This window comes from Diuraphis noxia, unplaced genomic scaffold, assembly GCF_037042655.1.
Source record: "Diuraphis noxia isolate RWA-SAM2 unplaced genomic scaffold, SU_Dnox_SAM2 contig0001, whole genome shotgun sequence".
NCBI lineage: Eukaryota > Metazoa > Arthropoda > Insecta > Hemiptera > Aphididae > Diuraphis > Diuraphis noxia.
Window position 1 is genome coordinate 62,672,468 of NW_028301711.1, and position 22,553 is coordinate 62,695,020.

Sequence of the window (22,553 nt, forward strand, 5' to 3'; positions counted from 1 at the left end):
ATAAAAAATGGTTAGTTTATTATTGGTTACTCAGGCAGATCAGGTACAATCAAGTATTAAATGATCGCATTTATATGGCCTCTATTAAAAAACTATATCATAAAACCAAATGTATGTTTGTAGCTCAAAAACTAATTGATTGATTTTGACGAAGACATCAGAGATTATTTTTAGAGATATTGAAAAAGTTTAGAGAGCAAGTAGTTTAAAGCCACGTTAAAAATATTTATTAAGTGGTAAATCCAATCCATGACTTGCGGTTGCCCATCTAGGTTGAATTATTTCACAAAGCTAGACATATACTGAAGCCGATTTTTTCGTGAATTAAGGTACACTAAATTTGAGATACACTAAAACTGGGATACACCTATATAGGCCATATAGGATTTGTCGTAAAAAAAAAACCGGCACAAGTGCGAAACTTGGCTATTCAGCTATAATACTCGTACTTATCTATATATCTATTGATATTATATTTTATACTGTAGCTCGGTTTAATTGAATCAGTTAAATATAATATTTTAAAAAGTATTCAGAAAAAAAAATATATACAAGTAGTCATTTCATAGAAATATTGAAAATATTGTATTTATTTTATAAATTTAATTAGGATGTATATTTTACATTCTAAAACATTATCAATTTGCGGAAAATGATACGTTGATATTATGTAACATGAATATATTTAAGAACTATTGTCTAATGTGTATTTTATCAATAGGCGTAGTATATATTACCAAGACTTAGAGAATATTTTGAGACATACTATAAATTATAGTTATAAATAGTTATAATAAAGTAATGAAACGTAGACGATGTTATGCCATGGTTATTAGTTAGTATAGGTACTTATTGTAAATGAGAATCAAACGTTTGAGCGTGTTTAGATATAGGTAAGACTGTTGGTCACGTGAGCGCAATTATTATATATATTATATATCGAGTACGCTAGATTTTATTCAGGTAGATAAGTTCCACTGCTCGAATGAGCTCGATTATAAAATTTTCGGATGAGTTAATATTCAAAGCCTCTTATTTCCAGTAACTATGATGTTAATCGCTTATTACCATAGGTATCATTTATAAATTGCACAACGATGTGTGAACGTGCATTTAATTTGCTCATCTTAAATTGTCATCGTTGAAGTTTTTTTTGTTCGCGATGAAGGTGCATATTGCATAAAGTATAATAACTGACAAAGTGTTTAATTAATGATAAGTACCTACCTAAATGTATCGACTAGGTTAGAATTATTTAATAAATTAAAATAATAATACCTTTTTTTGACAACACTTTTATAATATATTAAAATTTATGTTGATAAAAACCTATTACCTATATATTATTATTTTCTTTACAAAAAATTCCTCATTTATATTATAATCATTTAAAACTCACGCTCATAAACATTATAAAAATCGAGTTCAAGTCATCATAGATAATATATTATATTATATAATAGTAGTTCTAAGGTAAAAAAGATACCCATACTGCAGGCCGTTTTCAAATGAGCTAAAAAAACATAACCAAGCTTAAACAGGTGTAAAATTCAAAAACCACACGCTTTAGTTAAAATATAGCACACAACCGCAAACTTTTTTATGAGGCTATCGTATCCAAAAACCAAAAAATTACCTACGATTGTATATACGTTTTAATGCAAATTATATAATTTAAATAAAAAAATTAAAATTAATTTACGTCAGTTAAATAGGTACTCATCACAATAATTAGGTATTATTAGAATTCTGTATGTTTTCAAATGATGTTCAAACAAAAACAAAAAACAGCAGGATATTTTTGACAAAAATCATTGTCTATCATTACTACAGACGTTGTCATTGTCTAACTATAACTTATGATGCAGAACATAAATTTGATTTTATTGACGAAAATGTAAAAAAAAACTGATTGAAAATCCTAATTTAATATTTACATTTCAGATTTTCCGTTGAAACGATCGCATTACCCAACGCACACTTCGACGGTTGCTCGTAAAATATGTGTCCGAACACCGAAGTCGTGTAACCAACGGTCGTGGAGTTTTGATACAATTCACGGGGAACTGAAAGTCACATCCAAACTACATTTCAAATCTATTTCACGGTCTGGTTGTATGGACAAGTGTTTGAATGAGAAGAGCTTTCAATGCAGGCAAGTCTAACTTATAATAATGTATGAGAATTTCTGTAACGTGCGTTCTCGTGATTTAATATTTAAATCTTATCCATATAATATTTTCTTTTCTATAAAATATCATAGAATATTATTAAAAATAAGCGTATGAGTTTTTTTTAAATAATGAAAAATGTACAATGCATACATAAAACATTTTTTATTTTAAGCCAATTAATATAATTTATTCAAATTAGAAATTGCTTTGTTCCTAAAACCACTAGTACAAGAATGAAAATGTAATACTAATAAACAATCGAGTATGAATATAATATAAAATAATATTAATAACGTAAAATTAATTTAAATTACGAGGTTAAACTTTTTTTTATTTTCATAATTTGAAATAATGCATAGTTTAGTACATAGACATTACCTACATTGAGAAATAAGGATTATCATATTTAAGTCTTAAATTCTTAGTTCTTACCAAAATAAATGTACAAATGTACTACTATAGTAGGTACAACTGTAGTAAGTAGGTACTTATATATCATATTATGTAGTTTATTTGCATATCCACGATTATATAATATATTATGGTCGTTTAAGAACATCGCGCTACAGTGCTGGTAGAGCAATTTCTTACATTTTATAAACCTACATTATGTATGTATGAATATGTATTATGACGTAAACCGTATAATAACATAAATCTACGGTACATTGTTCGGTTATGAATAAAATAAAAGAATATCTCGTGTGAACAAGGATCTGTGAAAAGATGAACGGTTTGATGGGAATAATCGATTTTTAGAAATAATGTATGAAACATATATTTTCGTCAATATATCAGACAGACGTCGCGGTCGGCACATCAAATATAATATAGGTATCTGTGTTATATACGGTCGTAAACGGTTTCATACCTACACTTATTTAGTTATATCTTATACCACTTATTCACTTACAACGTTATTTTTGTACAGTGAACCTCAGGAAATATTTATATTTTTTTCTTAGAAACTTTTAAGATGTTTAACTGCAATAGGTAGTGACTATGTTATTTATTTTGAGTGTCAGTAGCCAAAATTCAAAATTGAGAGCGAATATTTTTAAGCAATTTTTTGGTAATGTCATATACCTCAATTTATAAATATATATAACTGCAAAAACACGGATTTATTTATTTTCATTTATTTGATACAAAAACAATTTTTTTCAAAGTTTAGAATTCATAATTTTATGAAGTAAATAATTATATTGAAAAATACTGTTTTGAAATTAGTTGACTTAATTGAATTGAATGATAATAATTCATTGTTTAAAAATATATCAAAGTGACTATTGTTTTATAGTTTAGGGACACAGTTTTCGTGATAGATATAATAGTTGTCACTCGTCATATAGAAATATAGAATAAAGATTTTACCATTTTAGGTCGCTAATACAAATTCATTAACGAACAATAAACGCTAGGTACTCGTTTTGGTGTTTTTTTGTAATATTTTATATTTTATATTTTAAACTTAATTGTATTATTTATTAAATTAATAAAGTGAAATAAAACTATAAATTATTAAGTGATTTAAACACATTAACTTGCCTGCGTAGCCGCATTATGACGAATATAATCTTAAAACGATTATAGGTGAACAACAGACATTATATTAATAATCTATTGATACTAATTAATAATCTCACCAGAGTATAATCTGGTACATTTTTATTTTTTAAGTGTCTTAAGGCTAACTATAATTTAAACATGACTTAAGCTAGGTATCATATTTAAATATTTCTTCAAATAAAACATCGTTTGACTGATTCTCCAGTGTAATTTAAATATAGTTTTACAATTAATTTGGGTTCAAAACGGTGGTCATTTTGTGCAATTATAAAAAGAAATATAAAATATTACAAATAGTGTACTTATTATTGGATTTTCACTAGCCATCTAGCCATCTATTAAAAAGTATGAAAACTATAAAATCTTAAAATTGTCTGTACTTTTAAAATTTTGAATTGCTATCATTCATTCGAAATTCGACCGATTTTAAAACTGTAATACTTATATTCTGAACAGTGTGCTGAATGTATTTTTTTCGCAATGATATATGCATATGCCATGTAGCAAATGGAATTTAGATTGTTGTTATACTGGGGGTTGTTAATAGAAATTTCCCAGCAATTATTTAAAATAATAGGAAAAGAACAAAAGTTGTTTGAAGTAGGTAAAAGTAGCATCAACTACAAATTCGGTTTTAATATTTTATTGTATCTACTTCAAAACAGATATTCATATGAAGACTTGACATGTTTTCGAAATATTCATATTAGAATTTTCTAGATATTAATAAGATATTTAAAAATATTTTATCTCTCTTGACTATTGAGCGTCATAAGACATCTGAATTTTTTTCAGTTTTGAATTGACTTGTGCATGGATGTATGATCCAATTTTTATTTATAAATAAAAAAAGTGAATACATAGTTCTTCGCACAAGTTATTATTACAGCAATTAAAAAATATCGAAAATACGCTTCAAAAGAGTTCGAAAAAAATTGTAGTTGTTTCCTCGCTAATTATGAAAATAAATTAGTGCCGCACAATATTTGACGAAGAAATTATGTGCATTTTTTAGTATTATTTTTGAAGGTAATAGGTATGATAACTTAACTAATAAAGATATAAAATTAAGTTCGTGTATTACTAACATTGAATATACTTAGGTACTATATAATCCTATAGTTGGATATAATAATAATATATCCACTTAAGTTAAATATAGTCATAACTCATGAGTAGTGCTACAACTTTCTATACCGGTATACCGCGTGTATATAAAATAAAGGTTAGGTAGGTACGCTTTTTTACAAGCTAGTGGTACATAAATACACATTTTCAGATAGACTTCAAATTGTTAACCCTCTCGGTACCCTCATGTGCAACGCAACTTATTTATTTTTTTAATAGCAACTGGTATTTTTGATATCTGCAAATTCAGATAGACTGAATTTTTGACTGTCATTTTGATCAATTAATCATGTCTTTAAAACCAAAATTGACTGAATGAGAGCCATTAAAATGTTGATAAATAATACATTAATTTTTACTATTCATTATAAAATGCATAAAACCATTTATAATTATTTATTATTAGTTACTTTTTGAATATTTTTATGAATACAGTTGTAATCAATTTTAATTCAATAATTTTATGTCCATATTATGTTAATCTTATTTATAACACGTGTAAAAAAAAAATACGTAAAAATATTCAAAAAGTAACTAATAATAAATAATTATAGATGGTTTTAAGCATTTTATAATGAATTGTAAAAATGCATTATTTATTAAAATTTGAATGGCTCACATTCAGTAAATTTTGGTTTTAGAGGTATGGTTAATTGGCCAAAATGATTTACATCCATATTTCTAGATCATTTGGTATACATTTTAACAGAGCTCTAGCAGTCTGGCCTCCGGGCACCAATGTTCTGCAACTATGGAGACGACTATACAAATGTAAGTATTGGAAATCCCGTTTACGAATCGATATGGTTCAGTGAGCTAAATAAATAAGAAAACAAGGGGATAATGTAGTAAAAATAATTATGTTTATTTTATGTTCCGTGCTTATTATTGGTTAAGAATAGGTAGCGTTAAAACATGCAATTACATATTGTAGGTAATAGATAATATAGGAACAGTTAAGTGCGTCGAATACCTATCCTATGGGATAATCTCGGTTAAAATCAACATCATTCAGTGTTATAATATTATAATTATGTAACATACGTATACGACATACTTGCGTATATAATATCCCGATATCCGACACGAAACAATGTAAGCTTGACGGTCGATCGGTGTGATACGTATAACGGCAAGTAGTTATATGCCCGCCCGGTTACCTATACCTACACCTAATATATACAATGGTACCAGTTTAAAATCATTAGAGCACGGTCATTATAATATACATACGTACCATTTTGCATGTTTAGACAAGTATGCCTGTATATGCACGTGTGGCGTATATAGTTACTTTGTCAAAAGAACCTAAGGTCGTTCGCGGTCAACATTTGTGTCGTATAATATAGGTAATATAGACGTGCCTAGGTTGAATCACTATCGTTATAGAATTTTGGTGGAAAACTCCGTTTGAGGGCACGATCTTGAAGGGATAATAATTAGAAGTGGTCTAAAAAATATGGCTTTGGACAGAACTCGAACAGATATTTTCGTATGTCGAACTAAACTTTTACATTTTAACCGTATGTCGAACCGAACACCAACCTCACATTCAGTGTTGATATTGAACTCAAACCGAACATTTCATTTCACGTCGAATTTGGAAAGTCAAAATAGTCAAAAAGTCAGTACCTAAATCTATATGTTATAAAATATAAATAATCCAATAACATGCAAAATATTGCTATTGAACAGAAATTATTTAACTTTTATTAAAAATTAGATTAAACATTCAACTTTTCATCAAAAAATAACAAACAAGCAGCATATAAGGTGTACGTGTGTTTTTGTATTTTCGTTGATAAAGTAAACAATAAACAGAAAATAAATTAAAAAATATTAATGCAGGAAACATTTGTTGTTCGCAACGTGTGACACGTTCGATTTTTTTTGCACTGTTTTACTTATTTCTTTAGAACTTAAATTATTTCAGAGTTTGAATTAATTATTGCATTTGAACTTTTTGATCGAATTCGATTTGGTTGGATTTCGTTTGAAACTAGATTCGATTTTCAAACTTTGAACAGTTTGACCATTTTCTAATAATAATATTTTGGGAATGGATTCCTATATATAATATATGTATATACAAATGCTGCTTATAAAAAATCATTTGGTAAATAATAGGTTTGATATAGTTGTAACACGTAAATTGATTAATATTATGAGAGGTCGTAAAAACATATAATCGTCAAAAATCCTGTCTAAAATTTAATGTCATCACCTTCAGGATTTTTATAAAATATGCACAGGTTGACGTAGAACGCTTTAGATATTTCAATAATATTATAAGACCAAACTGAAGACACATCAAATTTGAGTATTTATAAAGTATAACTGTAATTTTCCACTGTTGCCAAGAATTAGATCTAAAATTAATAAAATTATTTTCCATGTATTTTGAGGTTTTTACCGCATATATGTATTTTATGAGTTCAACTTGAATATTAATATACACATTTTATATAAAATTCCGTTTTTATGGTATGTTACTATTACAAATTACTAACTAATGCTTCCGAAAAATATGTTTATCGCACGATAGCGCCATTGCGTCCCAATATAAAAATAGCTTTTATGATTTTATATTACATTTAAGATGCAGGTCAATAATCGTATAAAGTCGTCGTTAAAAAAGCTTAGCATTACTGCTAGCGAACTGAATCATTGCACTTAAAGTTCCCAAAAAGATTTTTTTTGTTAATTTTAATTCTTCTTAATTATAATTATGATTTAAATTTAACATATTTTATTTTATGTAGAAACAATTTATTTATTTTTTAGTTAGTTCTTTATGTTCCCATTAAAGTATATTATATATGTGTACGCATTTTTATCAAGTAACATTTCAGATTTGCCAACTTAATATTTGTTATATATTTTTTAGAATGCTATTTATTTTTTTTTATTTAATTTTAATTAATAAAAGCTTAAAATGTTTGAAATAAACAAACTTGGTAAAATTAAAAGTATAATATATAGGTAATAAGTATCAAGTAGTACAAAATACAAATAAAAAAAGAAAATTGTTTTATATTATTACTTTTAAATAGTAGATTTATAGATTCTAAGGAGTTTAAATTATAATACCATATATTATGCTCTAAAATAATTTTGAAATTTCATCCGGAAAAATATACTCAAAACATACGCATTTATATACATTTTTTTTTGGATCAATTCGTTCTTTTACGTAGTAATTATATAAATTAAATATATAGTTAGCTAGGTATGAGTTCTATGTATTATCCTTGGATTGAACTTGGTTTCAACATTAGGTTGTTGATGTGAATGATATAATTGAACTATTCCCATTATAGTTCTAAAAGACCAGAGTGATCAAGATTACCAAAGTAATAATTATCTACTGTATATACTGACTAGGTATTGTCAGATAAATGAACATTCATATAAAAACTGTGTGACGGAGAGAGGACTTGTAGGCGTTCCCTGCTGGCTTTAAAATGATCTACTGCAAGTAAATCATTTTAAATCTCAATATTAAAAAAAAAGTTATCGAATAATTTCATTATTTTTTTTCGTAACACAATTTTTTTTCTGTGCCAAAAAAATCTCGACTTGTGAATTTAATAATCATGATTTTTTTTTTGATAGTACTACAGTAATGTATCTAAAGTATGAAAAATAAGCGAATATTTACACCTAATCAATAATAAATATAATGTGTAAAAACCTAAATATCATCCACTAACTATCATCAAGATATATTATTATAATTGTATATGATACTAATTATTATTGTTAATATTAAAATAAATACAATATATGTAGGTACCTAGCTACCTACACTAATTAACTAATAGTAAATATTGTAATATTTTTTCGACCATAACCACCGGTGGTTTACAACAATACAATAATATAACTTCGTTCTTACACGATACTTATATAAATATATTATTATTGATATGCATATTTCCTATAACCCGGCCGGGTCGGGCGCACACGCCACCCAGTGCCCACACACTGCACGAACAATTTACTCAGAAATATATATTCCGTGGATGTAAACAAATCCGAAACCCAATGAGCTGTAATGGCTACGACGACGATGATAAAAAATAAATAAATAATAATAACTACCTATGCAGTTTATGCGGCCTTACACGGGACAGTCCGCGGCTACAGCATCCTGCCCGCCACAACCGAGCCCGACGATCCGTGACGTCTCGACTTCTCTTGGGTATACACTCTGATTGACATGTCAGTCAATAACCCGCCGTACTTATGATGTATATGTATATGTACACAATGCACACTTTGCGGTCTACGGTGAAGAATCGTAGGAAGCGCATTCAATGACAATTGACAGGCCAGACCGCCACTCGACGGACGAAATATTTGGGCGTTAAAGATTCTATTATGTGTACCTACCCTATGCGTATATATAGATATAGTAACGTTCAGGACGGATGTATACGACGAATGATTATGCGAGTATAATGATCACATTTATACAGACAGCTGAACCGGATAATTTGTCAAGTCATCGTTCTTATGGAGAACAATAATTGAACTATGTATATAATAATCTGTAAATAATACACTCCTTAGCAAACGCGCACCATCATAATATTATTATGAATTATGATATATATAGTAATTACAATTTATAGATTTACCTATCTGCAGATACCTATACTTATATTGTTTATATATTATTATATTAAAATAACTGTTATTATAGTAAATTTGCAATTAAAACTCATATTATTATATAGAAAATCGTATAGATAAGCGCACATATCTAGATAGCTAGTTCGAAAGCGCATTTGCTTGTAAGTAAATAAGATTTTAAATATTCGTCCATCAAATAAGTCAGAAAATACGTTTTTACTCGACAAGGTAGGAATTACCTATCGCATTACGTAAATATTGTTGTAGAATGATGTCTCTGAACAGCCAGCAAACAGCAACCGCCTCGTGTTGAAGTCACTAATCGTTGTATTCGCACGGCTGTGTATAATATTAATAAATAATAGGTATATAAAATGTTTCTAATATGTATAAGAACTAAGAAGCATCATAAATAATTCGTAATTGAGTGTAGGTTTATGGCACAGAAGTTCTAAATATCCTTTATTTTTGTTATATAAAGAATTATGAATTTTAATACGTATATATGTTGTTAGCATTAATGTATGAAATTCCGTAATTCTATATAGAATAACTAGTTATTTTATAGAATTACGGGTACTTCCAGTTAATGTATTGAATGAATCCATAAATATATACTTCAACTAGTTATTCTACATACCAACTAGATATTTTATAAACTAATAATAAGGGTTTAGTTAATGTATTTACAACTATTATTGAATAAAAGTTATAATTAAATTACAAATTACAAAAAAAATCAAATGTTATAGTATTAAGTCAAACAAGCCTTACAATGTTATATAAAATATTAATATTAATTTATTTCACATCAATTTATTAGAATAATTATTAAAATCTTAATCAATTTACAAATTAAAAAATCAAATGTTAGTTTAAGTGAAACACACCTTACATTATTGTATAAAATATTAATATTAATTTTTTTTCACGTCAATGTATTTGTAGAAATTTTTTTTTTAAATTTAGGTACAATTTATTTATTAGTACAGGAACTTTTTGGGTGGTATTTAGAATTTCAAAGTAAATTATTTTTTAAACATATGCACCGTTTTGTGGTGCACTTTAGTTGGCATGTATATTTAAAAAACCCTTGTCCATTACCAATTGATTGGGATTAGGATGCTTTTCGAAGGAAAATATCTACATCTGGAACGTCATTAAGCGTAATAAACTTTTCTGTGCATAAATTAAATTGCGGTACACTGTCACACGAATAAGTCTAGTCTATGCCAAATGGTGCGGTTCAATACTATCTTATCTTATTATTTTTATTAATAAAACAACAACGGTAACAAATTTTGTATGTTATCTAATCCAGTCCCGGTTAGGTTAGCTTACATAAATTTAATTTTGTGTATTTTTTGAAAAAAAAAACAAAAATGCATATCAGTCCGCGGACCCGCGGATAATCATCTACGGACCCCCTAGGGGTCCATGGACCACCGGTGAAGAACCCCTTCTATAGTACCATATACAAGTTCCTGTTCAAAGGATATTAAATTATATTCAAAATTCACAGCATTAGAACGTTTACATTATGAGTGTAGAACTATGGGCTTTACAATAAGTAAAAGTTATTAATAATCCAGTTTTGTATTTTAAACACTAAGGGCAACTGGACAAGATGATTTTGCAACAAATTTAGGAAAAGATAATTTTTGTATTTGGAAAGGTCAAAATCTGTGTTGATGAGACCCATGTTCTAAACAACAGTTACAGTTTAATAACAAAGTATAATATTAAAACTAATTATAAACAAAGTTGTCATATTTTAAACAACTTATTTAATCTTTAAACATATTTAAAAAAAAATGTCTTTAATCGAAGTGAATATTGTCTATAGTAATTGTCAGATTGTGTTATCGTTTTACCTAGAATTATATTATATTAGCTGCAGAAAAGGGGCCAAATATAGGCAGTATTATATACGTACACAACAATTTTTTCCAAGGAAGATTCATTCATAAAACATTTCTTATAATCACTTGTAATAACTACAGATAAGAGCCTGTTGTGAGTTTCGATTAGGGCTGAATTGGCGAGTTTTTCAGCCCGAAAATATATGGATTAAACCTGCCCATGCACTACAAATGTAACTCCCCCTTAAATAATACCATCATAGGTATATTTTTTATTTTATTTTATGCTTAATTTACAAAAATATTATTTTTTTAAAATTATATATAATAAGTTTAATGGCCTTCACAAGAATTGGCTCATCGGGAAGATTCCCGATTTCTCGATAGTCCAATCCTCTACCCTCTACCCCTCGCTTCGATACTGTAAATGCCAACGATTCATTAAGTACCTACTATACCTACGATGAACATTAAACGCCTTTTCGAATACTGATTTCGCCATATTATGTCTTACTTATATTCGCAATAATTCATGATACATATTATGCACGTCACATAGACACACTCACATCAGCCGAGAGCAACATAATTCCAGATAAAAATTATTCAAAAGCAACATGTGATTTAACTTCAATTGTTGGCCGAAGCTATCAAATTTGACGTGACATGATAATCGACTGTCACGCGATAATAATAGTAATCGCGATGTGAGTCGTCTCACCACACGTGCCAATACGCCATTTTCGATTTAACATAATATTATTGTAATTTTCTAATTTTATGTTTATCGTGACGTAAATTATACTTGACGTAATAATGATTGACTTGTTATACATATAGTAATAATTATGATTCGTGGCGTATTAACAGTACATGTTTCTGTGGTGCATTATCTACCGTTTTCTTAGGATTCATAACGTTGAAAAAATCTAAAGGAAATTGTTTATTTGTGTTTTCCGATACTTAACAGTTAACAATAATATTATGTGCATACATAAATTCGTGTTATTGTTACACATTTATACTATACATAAATGTATTATGAGTTGCTACTGATTGACTATTATACATAGAGTACCTACTCTGCGATACGATGAAAAAATATTACAGTTTATTGAATATTTTTCGGAATAAATGCTCAAATATACCTATTTACAGTATTAACATAATACGTACATAGGTAATGTAAGAATATTAAGCATTCTTGTAGAACTGTAATTGTCCGTTAATAATGCCAAATCTATATGATTCAAACTTTGTTTAATTCGGTATAATGGTGTTCAAAATTTAAAATTTTTATCGGGCATCTTGAATCTCAAAACACTTGTGCAAGCATTAAATTAAAATGCAAATTTCAGAAAATAATTTCTTTGTGCACACTTATATGGTGGTAAGAACGTTGACATAAATAAGGAGGTTGATTTGGGACCTTATCGCCCCCTAATTCAAAATTAGAACCCTAAGAATAAGCCATTAATCAAAAAAAACCTGAAGTTTTAACACTCACTTGTTCAAATTTCTAGTTGCACCGATAGGTAAAAAGGAACTACCTATCATTGTTTAGGTTCTACATTGATCAACGAGTCAGTCAGGACACGTGTCGATTATGGAATCTAGGAATTTTTTAACTTTTTAAATGTATACATACTTTTAAATCGTATAATAATAATATTTATCTATATGTAACTATGTAACACTTCTTTAACATATATTCGTATCTATAACCACAATTAATATTATATTATAAAATACTAGTTTAATATTTTGTATATACTTTTAGGTCATAATAATATTTTTAATAAACTGTTAAAACATTAATATTAACAATTGTTTTTCATTAATTTTTGTGTTATTATGTGTCATCTATGTTTGCGCCGCAAACAAGTGTAATGTACTAATGTGGTGTTGTTGGTATCATTTTCATGTGTATGTATCGGTGCGTTCCACAGTTGCAGCCTTGTCGGCGGAGCCTTATCAGGCTTCCGTGTGCGACCGGCCAGCTGTGGAATCATTATCAATGTTTTCTATAATATCGGTTATGTTCAAAAACTTATAGTTTTTTCATTTAGTCATGCTTTCAGTGTCTCAAAGTTCCTAGTTTCGATTGTTTAGTGTGGTGACACTGAAAGACCGTTAATTTTGAGTTTTTACGTAGGTTCCGTCCGTTACATGTAAAAGTCAAGTCATTACTTACTTTTTGTCCGCTGTGCAGTCAGCTTGTGTTTTACCATTTTTTCATGTTCTGGTTGCAGTCGTCCCAAAGCACGTTGTTGTGAATTTGTGAATTCATCGCCTGATAATTATCGTTCTCAGCAATTTTTATTGCTACCATTAATTGGGGACAAACACAGTTTTAGGGTGGCCAAAATTACCAGCGATTTGTATAGTGATTCAACGTGTTTTGGTGTATCTCGTTGCTCGTGGGGACAGTAGTCTGGACTTGAGATCCTGTCCCGGCTGCATCCAGTGTTTTATCGTTGTGAAGTCGTCGTGAACAGTTGTAGGCACACATTCGCACGTACGCAGGGTCAATTTGTTTTTATTGTAAACTATTTGATATACCTAGAGGCCCTGGTGTGGTAGCGTGGGTGTAAAACCAGGTGTGTGTCCCAACTGTTATGTGAGTATTGGTCGACCAAAAGTTTTGTGTTTGCATGAAAGACGGGTCGTGGATTATTATATAGTTATTGTTACATTTTTTATAAAGGTAGTCTGAGGAACTACATATCAATAATGCTATTATTATTACTATTATTGTTACATTTGTATAACACATATCTTTTTATATTAGGTATTTTGGTAGCCACATTGGGCATACTGTTGTACCTTATACTATTTTGATAGCCATATTAGGCGTATTATTTGTATTACATTTTTGTTGTTATCTGCCAAACAGGCACTGTATCAGTTAATTGCATTGTTTCATATTATTTTGTAATAAAATACCTGCCACAAACTATTATACTACACTGTATTATTATTATTATTTGAAAGCGCTGAGGTAGTGCTACATGCCTACATGTTATGTTGCCTACCTCACAGTCGTAAAGGCACAACTTAATATGTTGTTATGGTTATATTATTAAGCGCTGAATGCGGCAACAATCTAATTTATTATACTAAATATTTAATAAACTATAGATATAAATATACATTTGAAATATAAGAAATTAAAGTATATAAGTAATAAAAGTAATTTACATTTGACTTTATCTTAAAAATTGTGAAGGTTATTATATTTTATTGTAGACTCTACCTAACTGAAAACTGGTTTTGGTATCTTAGTATCTACAAAGCTCCATGTCCCCGGCCTATCCCCCCCCCACACTTTGGAATTTCGAAACAAAATTAACTCCATTTGCTTTTGCTGGTTTGTGCTTTTAATCCCGTCGTTTTTTGCTCATTCCTTCCAAAGTTATTCAACTTAAAAAGTCGGGGGCTGGAGACATGCTTAGCCCCCCACTTTGGAATTTCGAAAAAAATAATAAATCCATTCGTTTGTGTTGGTTTGTGTTTCTAACCCCATCGTTTGTGCTCAACCCCTTCCTTATTTGTCCAACTTTGAAAGTTGGGGCTGAAATGTAATCCCAGTTACTTTCATTTGTAAAACAAAAATTATTTTGTCATGTGAATCTTATCACAACTTAACCAAATCATTGTTACCTATATTGTCTTTAGTCGTAAAATATTTAGTTTGCCAGAAAAACCATACACTTGTGAATTAGAAAAACGTTTTTTAATATAAGTGCATGATTTTCGAACGTTAAAAAAAATTATTTCTATTCAATCTACGAAACTTAAGTATAATCAATATCTATATAATATTTTTATAATAATTATATTCTATACCCAGTTTAATACCAGATAAAGACATTTCTAGCTAATTGTTGTACCTGTTTTGTGTCAATTGCAGTGCACAGCAGAACGACATTCACTTACCCACTTTTTTAGTATTTTTTTTTGTTTTATAAACGAAATTTTTTTTTATAACCTTTTACAAACTGCTTGCAAATTTACAGTTATGTTTTGATGCACATTTTTGAAATTTGAGGAGAGGACTGGAGATATTTAGTCTGTTAGTTCTAAACAAGAAAATACTTTTTAAAAACATTAAATATTTTATTTATTCTTGATAAAATTTATTTTTTAGCATATTTACACACATATACACACACACACACACACACACACACACACACACACACACACACACACACACACACACACACACACACACACACACACACACACACACACACACACACACACACACACACACACACACACACACACACAAAGGTTGATTCAAAAGTCTGCATCTGATTACGAACTGATATAGTTCGGCAACAGTTTTTCATTGAAACTTTTCATTGAACATGATCACGTACACGAGGCAAATGAAAATATGCTTTCTGCAATAAAAATTCAAAAAATTATGAAGGCAAAAGCCAAAATAACCAACGATGCACCTAGTCAAATATTTCAAGTGCAATATTAAATGTTCCGGATTGTGTATTAGCCGAATTGTTAAGGGAAGATTATTTAAAAAGAACTATTCGAAATCATAGAGGATATAAAAATCCACCAAAACCATGATGTCTGTCAGAAATAAATTGTTGAAGGTAAATGAAAATTTTTAAAACTATTTTTTAAGCCATCGTATAATTTGGCTTAATTTTTAAGCAAGATATTATATGAGTATTTTTGAATTTCAATATCTTACATACCTACTCACATCTCGCTTAAAAATAGAAATATTATAAAAGTCAATGCAACTGGCAACTCTAATAGATTATTAAAATAAAGCTTGATTTTTAAAACATATAGGTACTTAATTTAATTTAAAATTTAATAAGTGAATATAAAGAATATGGTCCAGATAGATTTTTGCTATACAATAACGGCCCAACCACCTGCAGTTAAAGGATTGTTATGTTTGCCACTGATAAAGTAATGTCTTTACTAGCTGAGTCGGATACATGGTTTAACGATGGACACTTTGGTTTTGCTCCTGAATTTTTTAAACAATTATATGTCATACGTGTACAAAAAAAATCAGTATTTTTGTTACAGCTGTTTATTGTATTCTTGAGCGCAAACCTCAAGTTACATACGAGGAAATGTTTAATTTTATAATAAATGAATGTAAAACCCGCGATATGTACCCAGCTCCGAGATACTTACACTTGGATTTTGAATTAGCTGTAATAAATGCCGCTAAAAATATTTTAGGAAACCACATTACGATAAATGGGTGTTTTTATCATTTGTGACAGTCGACTCATAGAAAATTACAAAAACTTGGTTTGGCAACCATTTACAAAGAAGAAAATTACTTTAGAAAGTATTGTTAGTATGATCAATAGCTTAGCTTTTCTGCTTCTGGATAAAGTGATAGATGGAGTGTCGTGCTTGAAAGAAAATATACCACCCCATGCAGAAGACCTTTTGTTTTATTTTTATTTTTATTATGTAAATGGTACATATAGGCGAATAGGAAATGAACAGGAACAAATGGACGCGGCCATTTGGAAGCAGCCATTTGGACGCGAGGTCATTTAGACGCGGCCGTTTGAGCGCGGGTACATTTGGACGCGAAAAAAAACATAAATTATAATATATTTATTTTATTCGTAATTTTATATTAGGGTATACATATAATACAATTAAAAATCTAAAACAGATATTAAAAAATACAAATTACAATACAATTAAAAATGTGATAATTACTAAGTTACTGTACAGAAATATTTTGGGCTATCCCTCTCAAAAATGACAAAATTCCACTCTGTTCATAATTTTGAACGATTTTTAAAATCTTCCTATCAACATCAATATATTTTTTAAAATTTTTTAGGTGGACTATTTCCAGCTTCTAATTGACTATAATAAAAGTCTCTACATGACTGTACTTTTTGAAGACACGTTATAAAAGACCACAAACATGGATGGTTAACGCACATCTCCATGTTTAGTCTTCGATTAGCAGCTTCGGCGTGATTGTTGGTTCTGTTTTTTCCATTCAAAACTCTGTTATACATGTTCCAAATATTAGATGGAAATAAGGGTAATCGACGACCTCTTCGATTTCTATTAATTCGTCTTACATAATTGTCTTCAAACTAATCTAGTAAGGGTTGTAATTCGTCTGGTAAGTATCCTGCCAAAGATTCGATTGCCAAATCAATATCATTAATTGGAATAAATGTCAATGCTACAACCATTTTAACCAATATTGAAAAATCAGAATTATTTCGATAATTTGACACAATTCCTATGCCACACAACTTTTTATAAACATTTTTGGGAAAATTCATTTTTTATTGATTTTAGAATTGCTTGCTCAAAATCACAAGATATTGAAGTCGGGTTTAATCCAGGCTTTAATTGGTTTAACATTTTAAATAAATGAGTGTATGTTTTTTCTTGTTTGTTTGGCAATAAAGCGTATATTAGTGGGTGTACACCTCCCAAAGCTTCAGCAAGTATGACAAAAACTTGAGAAAAAATAACTGGAGCTATTTTAAACATTCCATCACAGTACCAAACTTTTGAATTGTATAAAATGTCTAAACTACGGTTTCTTCCAAAAATTAAAATACGATCGATACCCGGTCCACTATCGTCTAGTAAAAATGGTTCAGTCATACCTGCTGATGGTGAGTACACTTTAAAGGAGTCAGAAATATATCTTGTGGTGCATTTGGTGGGACTAGGACGGTAAGCCGACGGCCGTTAAACCGGCGTCCGTTGAGCCGACGGCTGTTGACCCGACGATAGGTATTATTATTATTAAGATTAAGATATTAATGATATTATATTATTATCCAAATAATAATAATAGCGATGTTTATCAAAGCAAATATTTGAGATACGAAAGATATTTCGTAAGATATTGAACCAATATTATACATTTGTGTTATGCTCTAATGTTATATTGAATCAGTGATGTTTGTGCCATCGTCGTATTTGTTTTATAATAATGGAGTGTGTTTTTTCGAACAACAAACTTTTTATAAATGGCTATGTTATGGTCAAAAATAAAGTGCGTGAAAATCGGTACAACTGGGAATGTGAAAAAAGAGTCCATAGGAAAAATGCCGAAACAACTGAAAATTGTAGTGCCAGGGCTACGACTGATTGTGTCAATGGTGTACATACACTTTGTGGAACGCCTACAGATCACAATCATGCACCCGAAGCACATAGGGCTACAGTTATAGATTTTCGAACTAATATAAAAAAACGAGCGCATTCGACACGTGATAAACCTTCGCAAATTTTGCAAGAAGTAATTAGTAATATACCTTTAAGTATTCAACCATATTTACCTCGTCCTGAAGCTGTACGGAAAATTATCAAACGTAAAAGAAGAAAATGTTTACCAGCTGAACTAACAAATTTAGAAGAAATTAATATTCCTATAAGCCTACGAAATACTTTTGCCGGAGAGTTATTTCTATTACGTGAGTCAAAAATAGAAAATGATAAAATATTGATTTTTTCAACTAAATTTGAAATTGAAAAACTTGTACGAGCTAAATTTTGGATTATGGATGGGACTTTCAAGACAGTCCCAAATATATTTTTACAAATGTATACTATTCACGCACCAATTGGAGGAATTAACTCGAGAATTCTTCCACTAGTTTATGTATTAATGTCAAGTAAAAATCAAAAATGTTATGAACAATTATTTCAAGATCTGATTGAGATAGGTAATAACTTCGGTTATGAACTTAATCCAGCATGTATAATAACCGATTTTGAGAAAGCAACAATAAATGCAATACACAGTTCATAATATTTATTTAATTTATAACTAATAATTAAATCTAGTATTTTAGGTCAAATTGAATTAATATTGTCGGGTGAACCAAAGCTTCGACAACATCCAAAATATGCTGCTCGTAAGAAAAGATTAAATAATATTATTGATGATAAATGTAATAGGACCATCATCGATTTTTTGAAAGGTATAGCTTATAATATAAAACTATAAATGCAATTATTATTACTTATTTTAATTTCAAATTATTAAAACGAATATTATTTTATTTTATTTTTTTAATTTTGTATTATTAAAACGAATATTTTTAGACGATTTATATTGATTATATGAAATATGAATAACAAATTGTAATTTAGTAATACATTTTTATTTTATATTAATATATAACCTAATTTAGATAATCTGTCGGCCTGATATCTTGTCGGCCAAAGGTCCGTCGGCCTAATATCTTGTCGGCCTACTGGTTGTCGGCTCAACGTCGTGATCCCGCATTTGGTGATGCTTTAATTTAATTTCGTTTCCGTCGTACTACTTTTTTCAATGCTAGTCTTGATGAAATTGCACCCTAAATTAAAATGAATGAAATTAATAACTACATTTTTTTTTACTACTTTATGTATATAATTAATAACAAAATAGTATTACCTTAGCTGCTTCTGATAATCCAGATGTACATTCGTTGATTACACTTCAAGTTGGTTCCATGGTTTCAGCCGCTCTATTTTTCAAACGATTAATGGAAACCACCATCCCGACTTTTGCAGCCCCCGAATCATGAGTGTGTTCATTGATACGTTTCAGTTCTTCTAAACTATAAATTCCCGTATGAACGCGTGCCTTACACTCACGTTTGTATTTACACCGCCAAATTTTTTTAAGCGAATCAGAAGTTAGTTTGTCAAATAAATATATAAAATCATTTTCAGTAAAATTGCATTCATTACGATTTGACTTCATTAATGCCATAGCTACTTCAAATATTATATATTGTGTTTAAATAAATCGCTGTTATATTATAAAAGTAACGTAAATCTAAACACTGCTTTCGGTCAACTAAAGTTTTCGTTGGTGTGCGAGTGGATTTTATCGACTACGTAATTTAGCGATAACGTTTTTCGATAACGTCGGATAATCCCTAATATCGTGATAAAAGTATAATGTGGTGAATAGATTTGGATGACACGATCTAATTATTTCATATTTTATTATTATTATTATTTTGTTTGTCGTGACATACTTTGCCGATAAAATATTTCTGAAAATAACTCTTAAATTTGAATAGGCGTTTGATATATACGAGTATAAAAAAAAAACACATAAAAGAATTCCATAACATCAATTATGTTATGGTATAGTTTCCCTATACCTGGAAAATAAATATTATTATAATTTATGTTTTTTTCGCGTCCAAATGTACCCGCGCACATACGGCCGCGTCCATTTGTCTTAGATCGAATAGGAACTGCTTCGTCCTTGCGATTGCGTGAAATAACTCCCATATTTCCACCGTTTACGTGGAATGTACATTAATTAACATTAAAAGGTTGTTGGAATAACCTCTTTTCAAAGCTCTGTGCTCATAAGCATCCTACAACTTGGAATTTAATAAAAAAAAATGAAAATGGAAGTTGCTGCAAACCAAGCAAAATTGGCGTTAAGTAATGTAAGAGAGTATACAGGTACAAAACAATTAATTGAAAACCGCTTAAAGAATGTATGTGTGCAAATTAAAAATAATGAGATAGGTTTCCATATTAGATTTTTTAATGGTTGTTAGCCACAAAATTAGAAAGCAAAGCTATTAAATTATTTTAAATTTGAACACAGTTACATTTTAAAATTATTTTGTAAATAAATTATGTAAAATGAAGATTGCAGCTATACTTGTATATTTTATAACAAAACGTGTTAAGGAATGTTATTTAACTATTTATTATATATATTTTATAACAATTGTTAGTAATAATGCTTTAACAGTTTATTAAATATTATTATGAAATAAAAGTATGTATAAATTTAAAAAGTTAAAAAATTAAAAAAAAAACGTTACATAATAATGTTGAAATATAGGTATATTGTTTAAAAATTTCAAATTATAAAATTTACACTATAATGAAAAACGTGTTATGTATTTAGTTGGTACGGGGCTTTTTTTCCGAATACCCGATTATGTTTAGCAATCCTGCACGGAGTTGCCCGTGAGTTTCGCTTATGATTATGGGAGAAGTATATTACCTACCAGGTAGGGAATCCACCTGCGGTTTTTGAATCAATGGCATTATACAAATTGCAGTGAAATATCTTACATCACAGATATTATTTAAATAATAGTTAGCATTATTTAAATGAATATAGCTTAAGAGACTTAGCACAATATTTTATTATAAATAATACTAATACTTAAAAAATGAATCATCTAGTCTTGTAAAGCTATAATTTAGTTACCCATATAAAATTAGTAATCACATATATAAAATATTAAGTAATAATGTTAAAACGGTTTAAAAACATGATAACTGATAAGCGATCAAAATAAATCAAATCTGAATTAAAATACTAAATAGCAAAATATCCAAATGTATAATAAATGCATATTTGCATTATATTATTTAAAGTCTGAGACTAAGACCCATATAAAATTTCCTAATTTGATAATAAACATTTTTATTAAAATATATTTAAGTTAATAACGCGTAGTATTTTGTCAAATCAGTAAAAAGTAAAAATCAATATTTCTTACACTTCATATTTTTACAGACCTATTATATGTATAACTTGGTATATAATAGTGGTGTTGCGAGTTTAAAAATAAAATCGAACATAATTTTCTGGTTTCCGGTTTGGGATACTTTGTACCTCGTGATTAGTTGATTATACCTAGTGTAAAATACTATACGCCGACACAACAAGAGTCAGATAAATGAAATAACCTAGATTCGGTATAATGTTTATGAGGTTACAATATTAAGTTTATTATAATTATTGTATTCTAAATTACTTCTTTTTATCACATTTTGATGTATCATTTGTACCACTTTGGTGGTTGTTTTGAGTGGCCATAAGAATAATGTATTTAAATATACATCTCTAAAAAATATTAACTATGAAAAATGTATATACTATTTGTTCAACAGTTATAATTTAAATTGCCGTGAAATATAAACAATTATGTGATGCTCTTAAAAAAGCAATTTGTAAATAATTATAGCTTATTAACTAGGTATATGATATCGTAAATATAATATTTCAAAGCCATATTATTATAAATAATTAAATGTTGATACTAAATAGTAGACTTGTAAAGGAATAATTTAGTTTTATGAAAAATATATACTTATGTAAAATTTGTATGTAGTATAGATTAAAGTAAGCATTGAGGTTAAAATATTT

The 22,553-nt window shown here is 28.8% G+C and overlaps 1 protein-coding gene and 2 pseudogenes across 1 annotated transcript in view; 2 read left to right on the plus strand and 1 right to left on the minus strand.

Annotated features, from left to right (window-relative positions):
• Nucleotides 1–22,553, plus strand: part of LOC107169312 (uncharacterized) — a 66,081-nt gene that overhangs the window by 33,937 nt on the left and 9,591 nt on the right. Inside the window, exon 2 of the mRNA XM_015519025.2 lies at nt 1,945–2,155. Coding sequence (XP_015374511.1) covers nt 1,945–2,155 — 211 coding nt within the window. The remainder of the gene's footprint in view (nt 1–1,944; nt 2,156–22,553) is intronic.
• LOC149061194 (uncharacterized) lies at nt 6,331–20,968 on the plus strand (annotated as a pseudogene).
• Nucleotides 17,106–17,770, minus strand: LOC149061195 (uncharacterized; annotated as a pseudogene).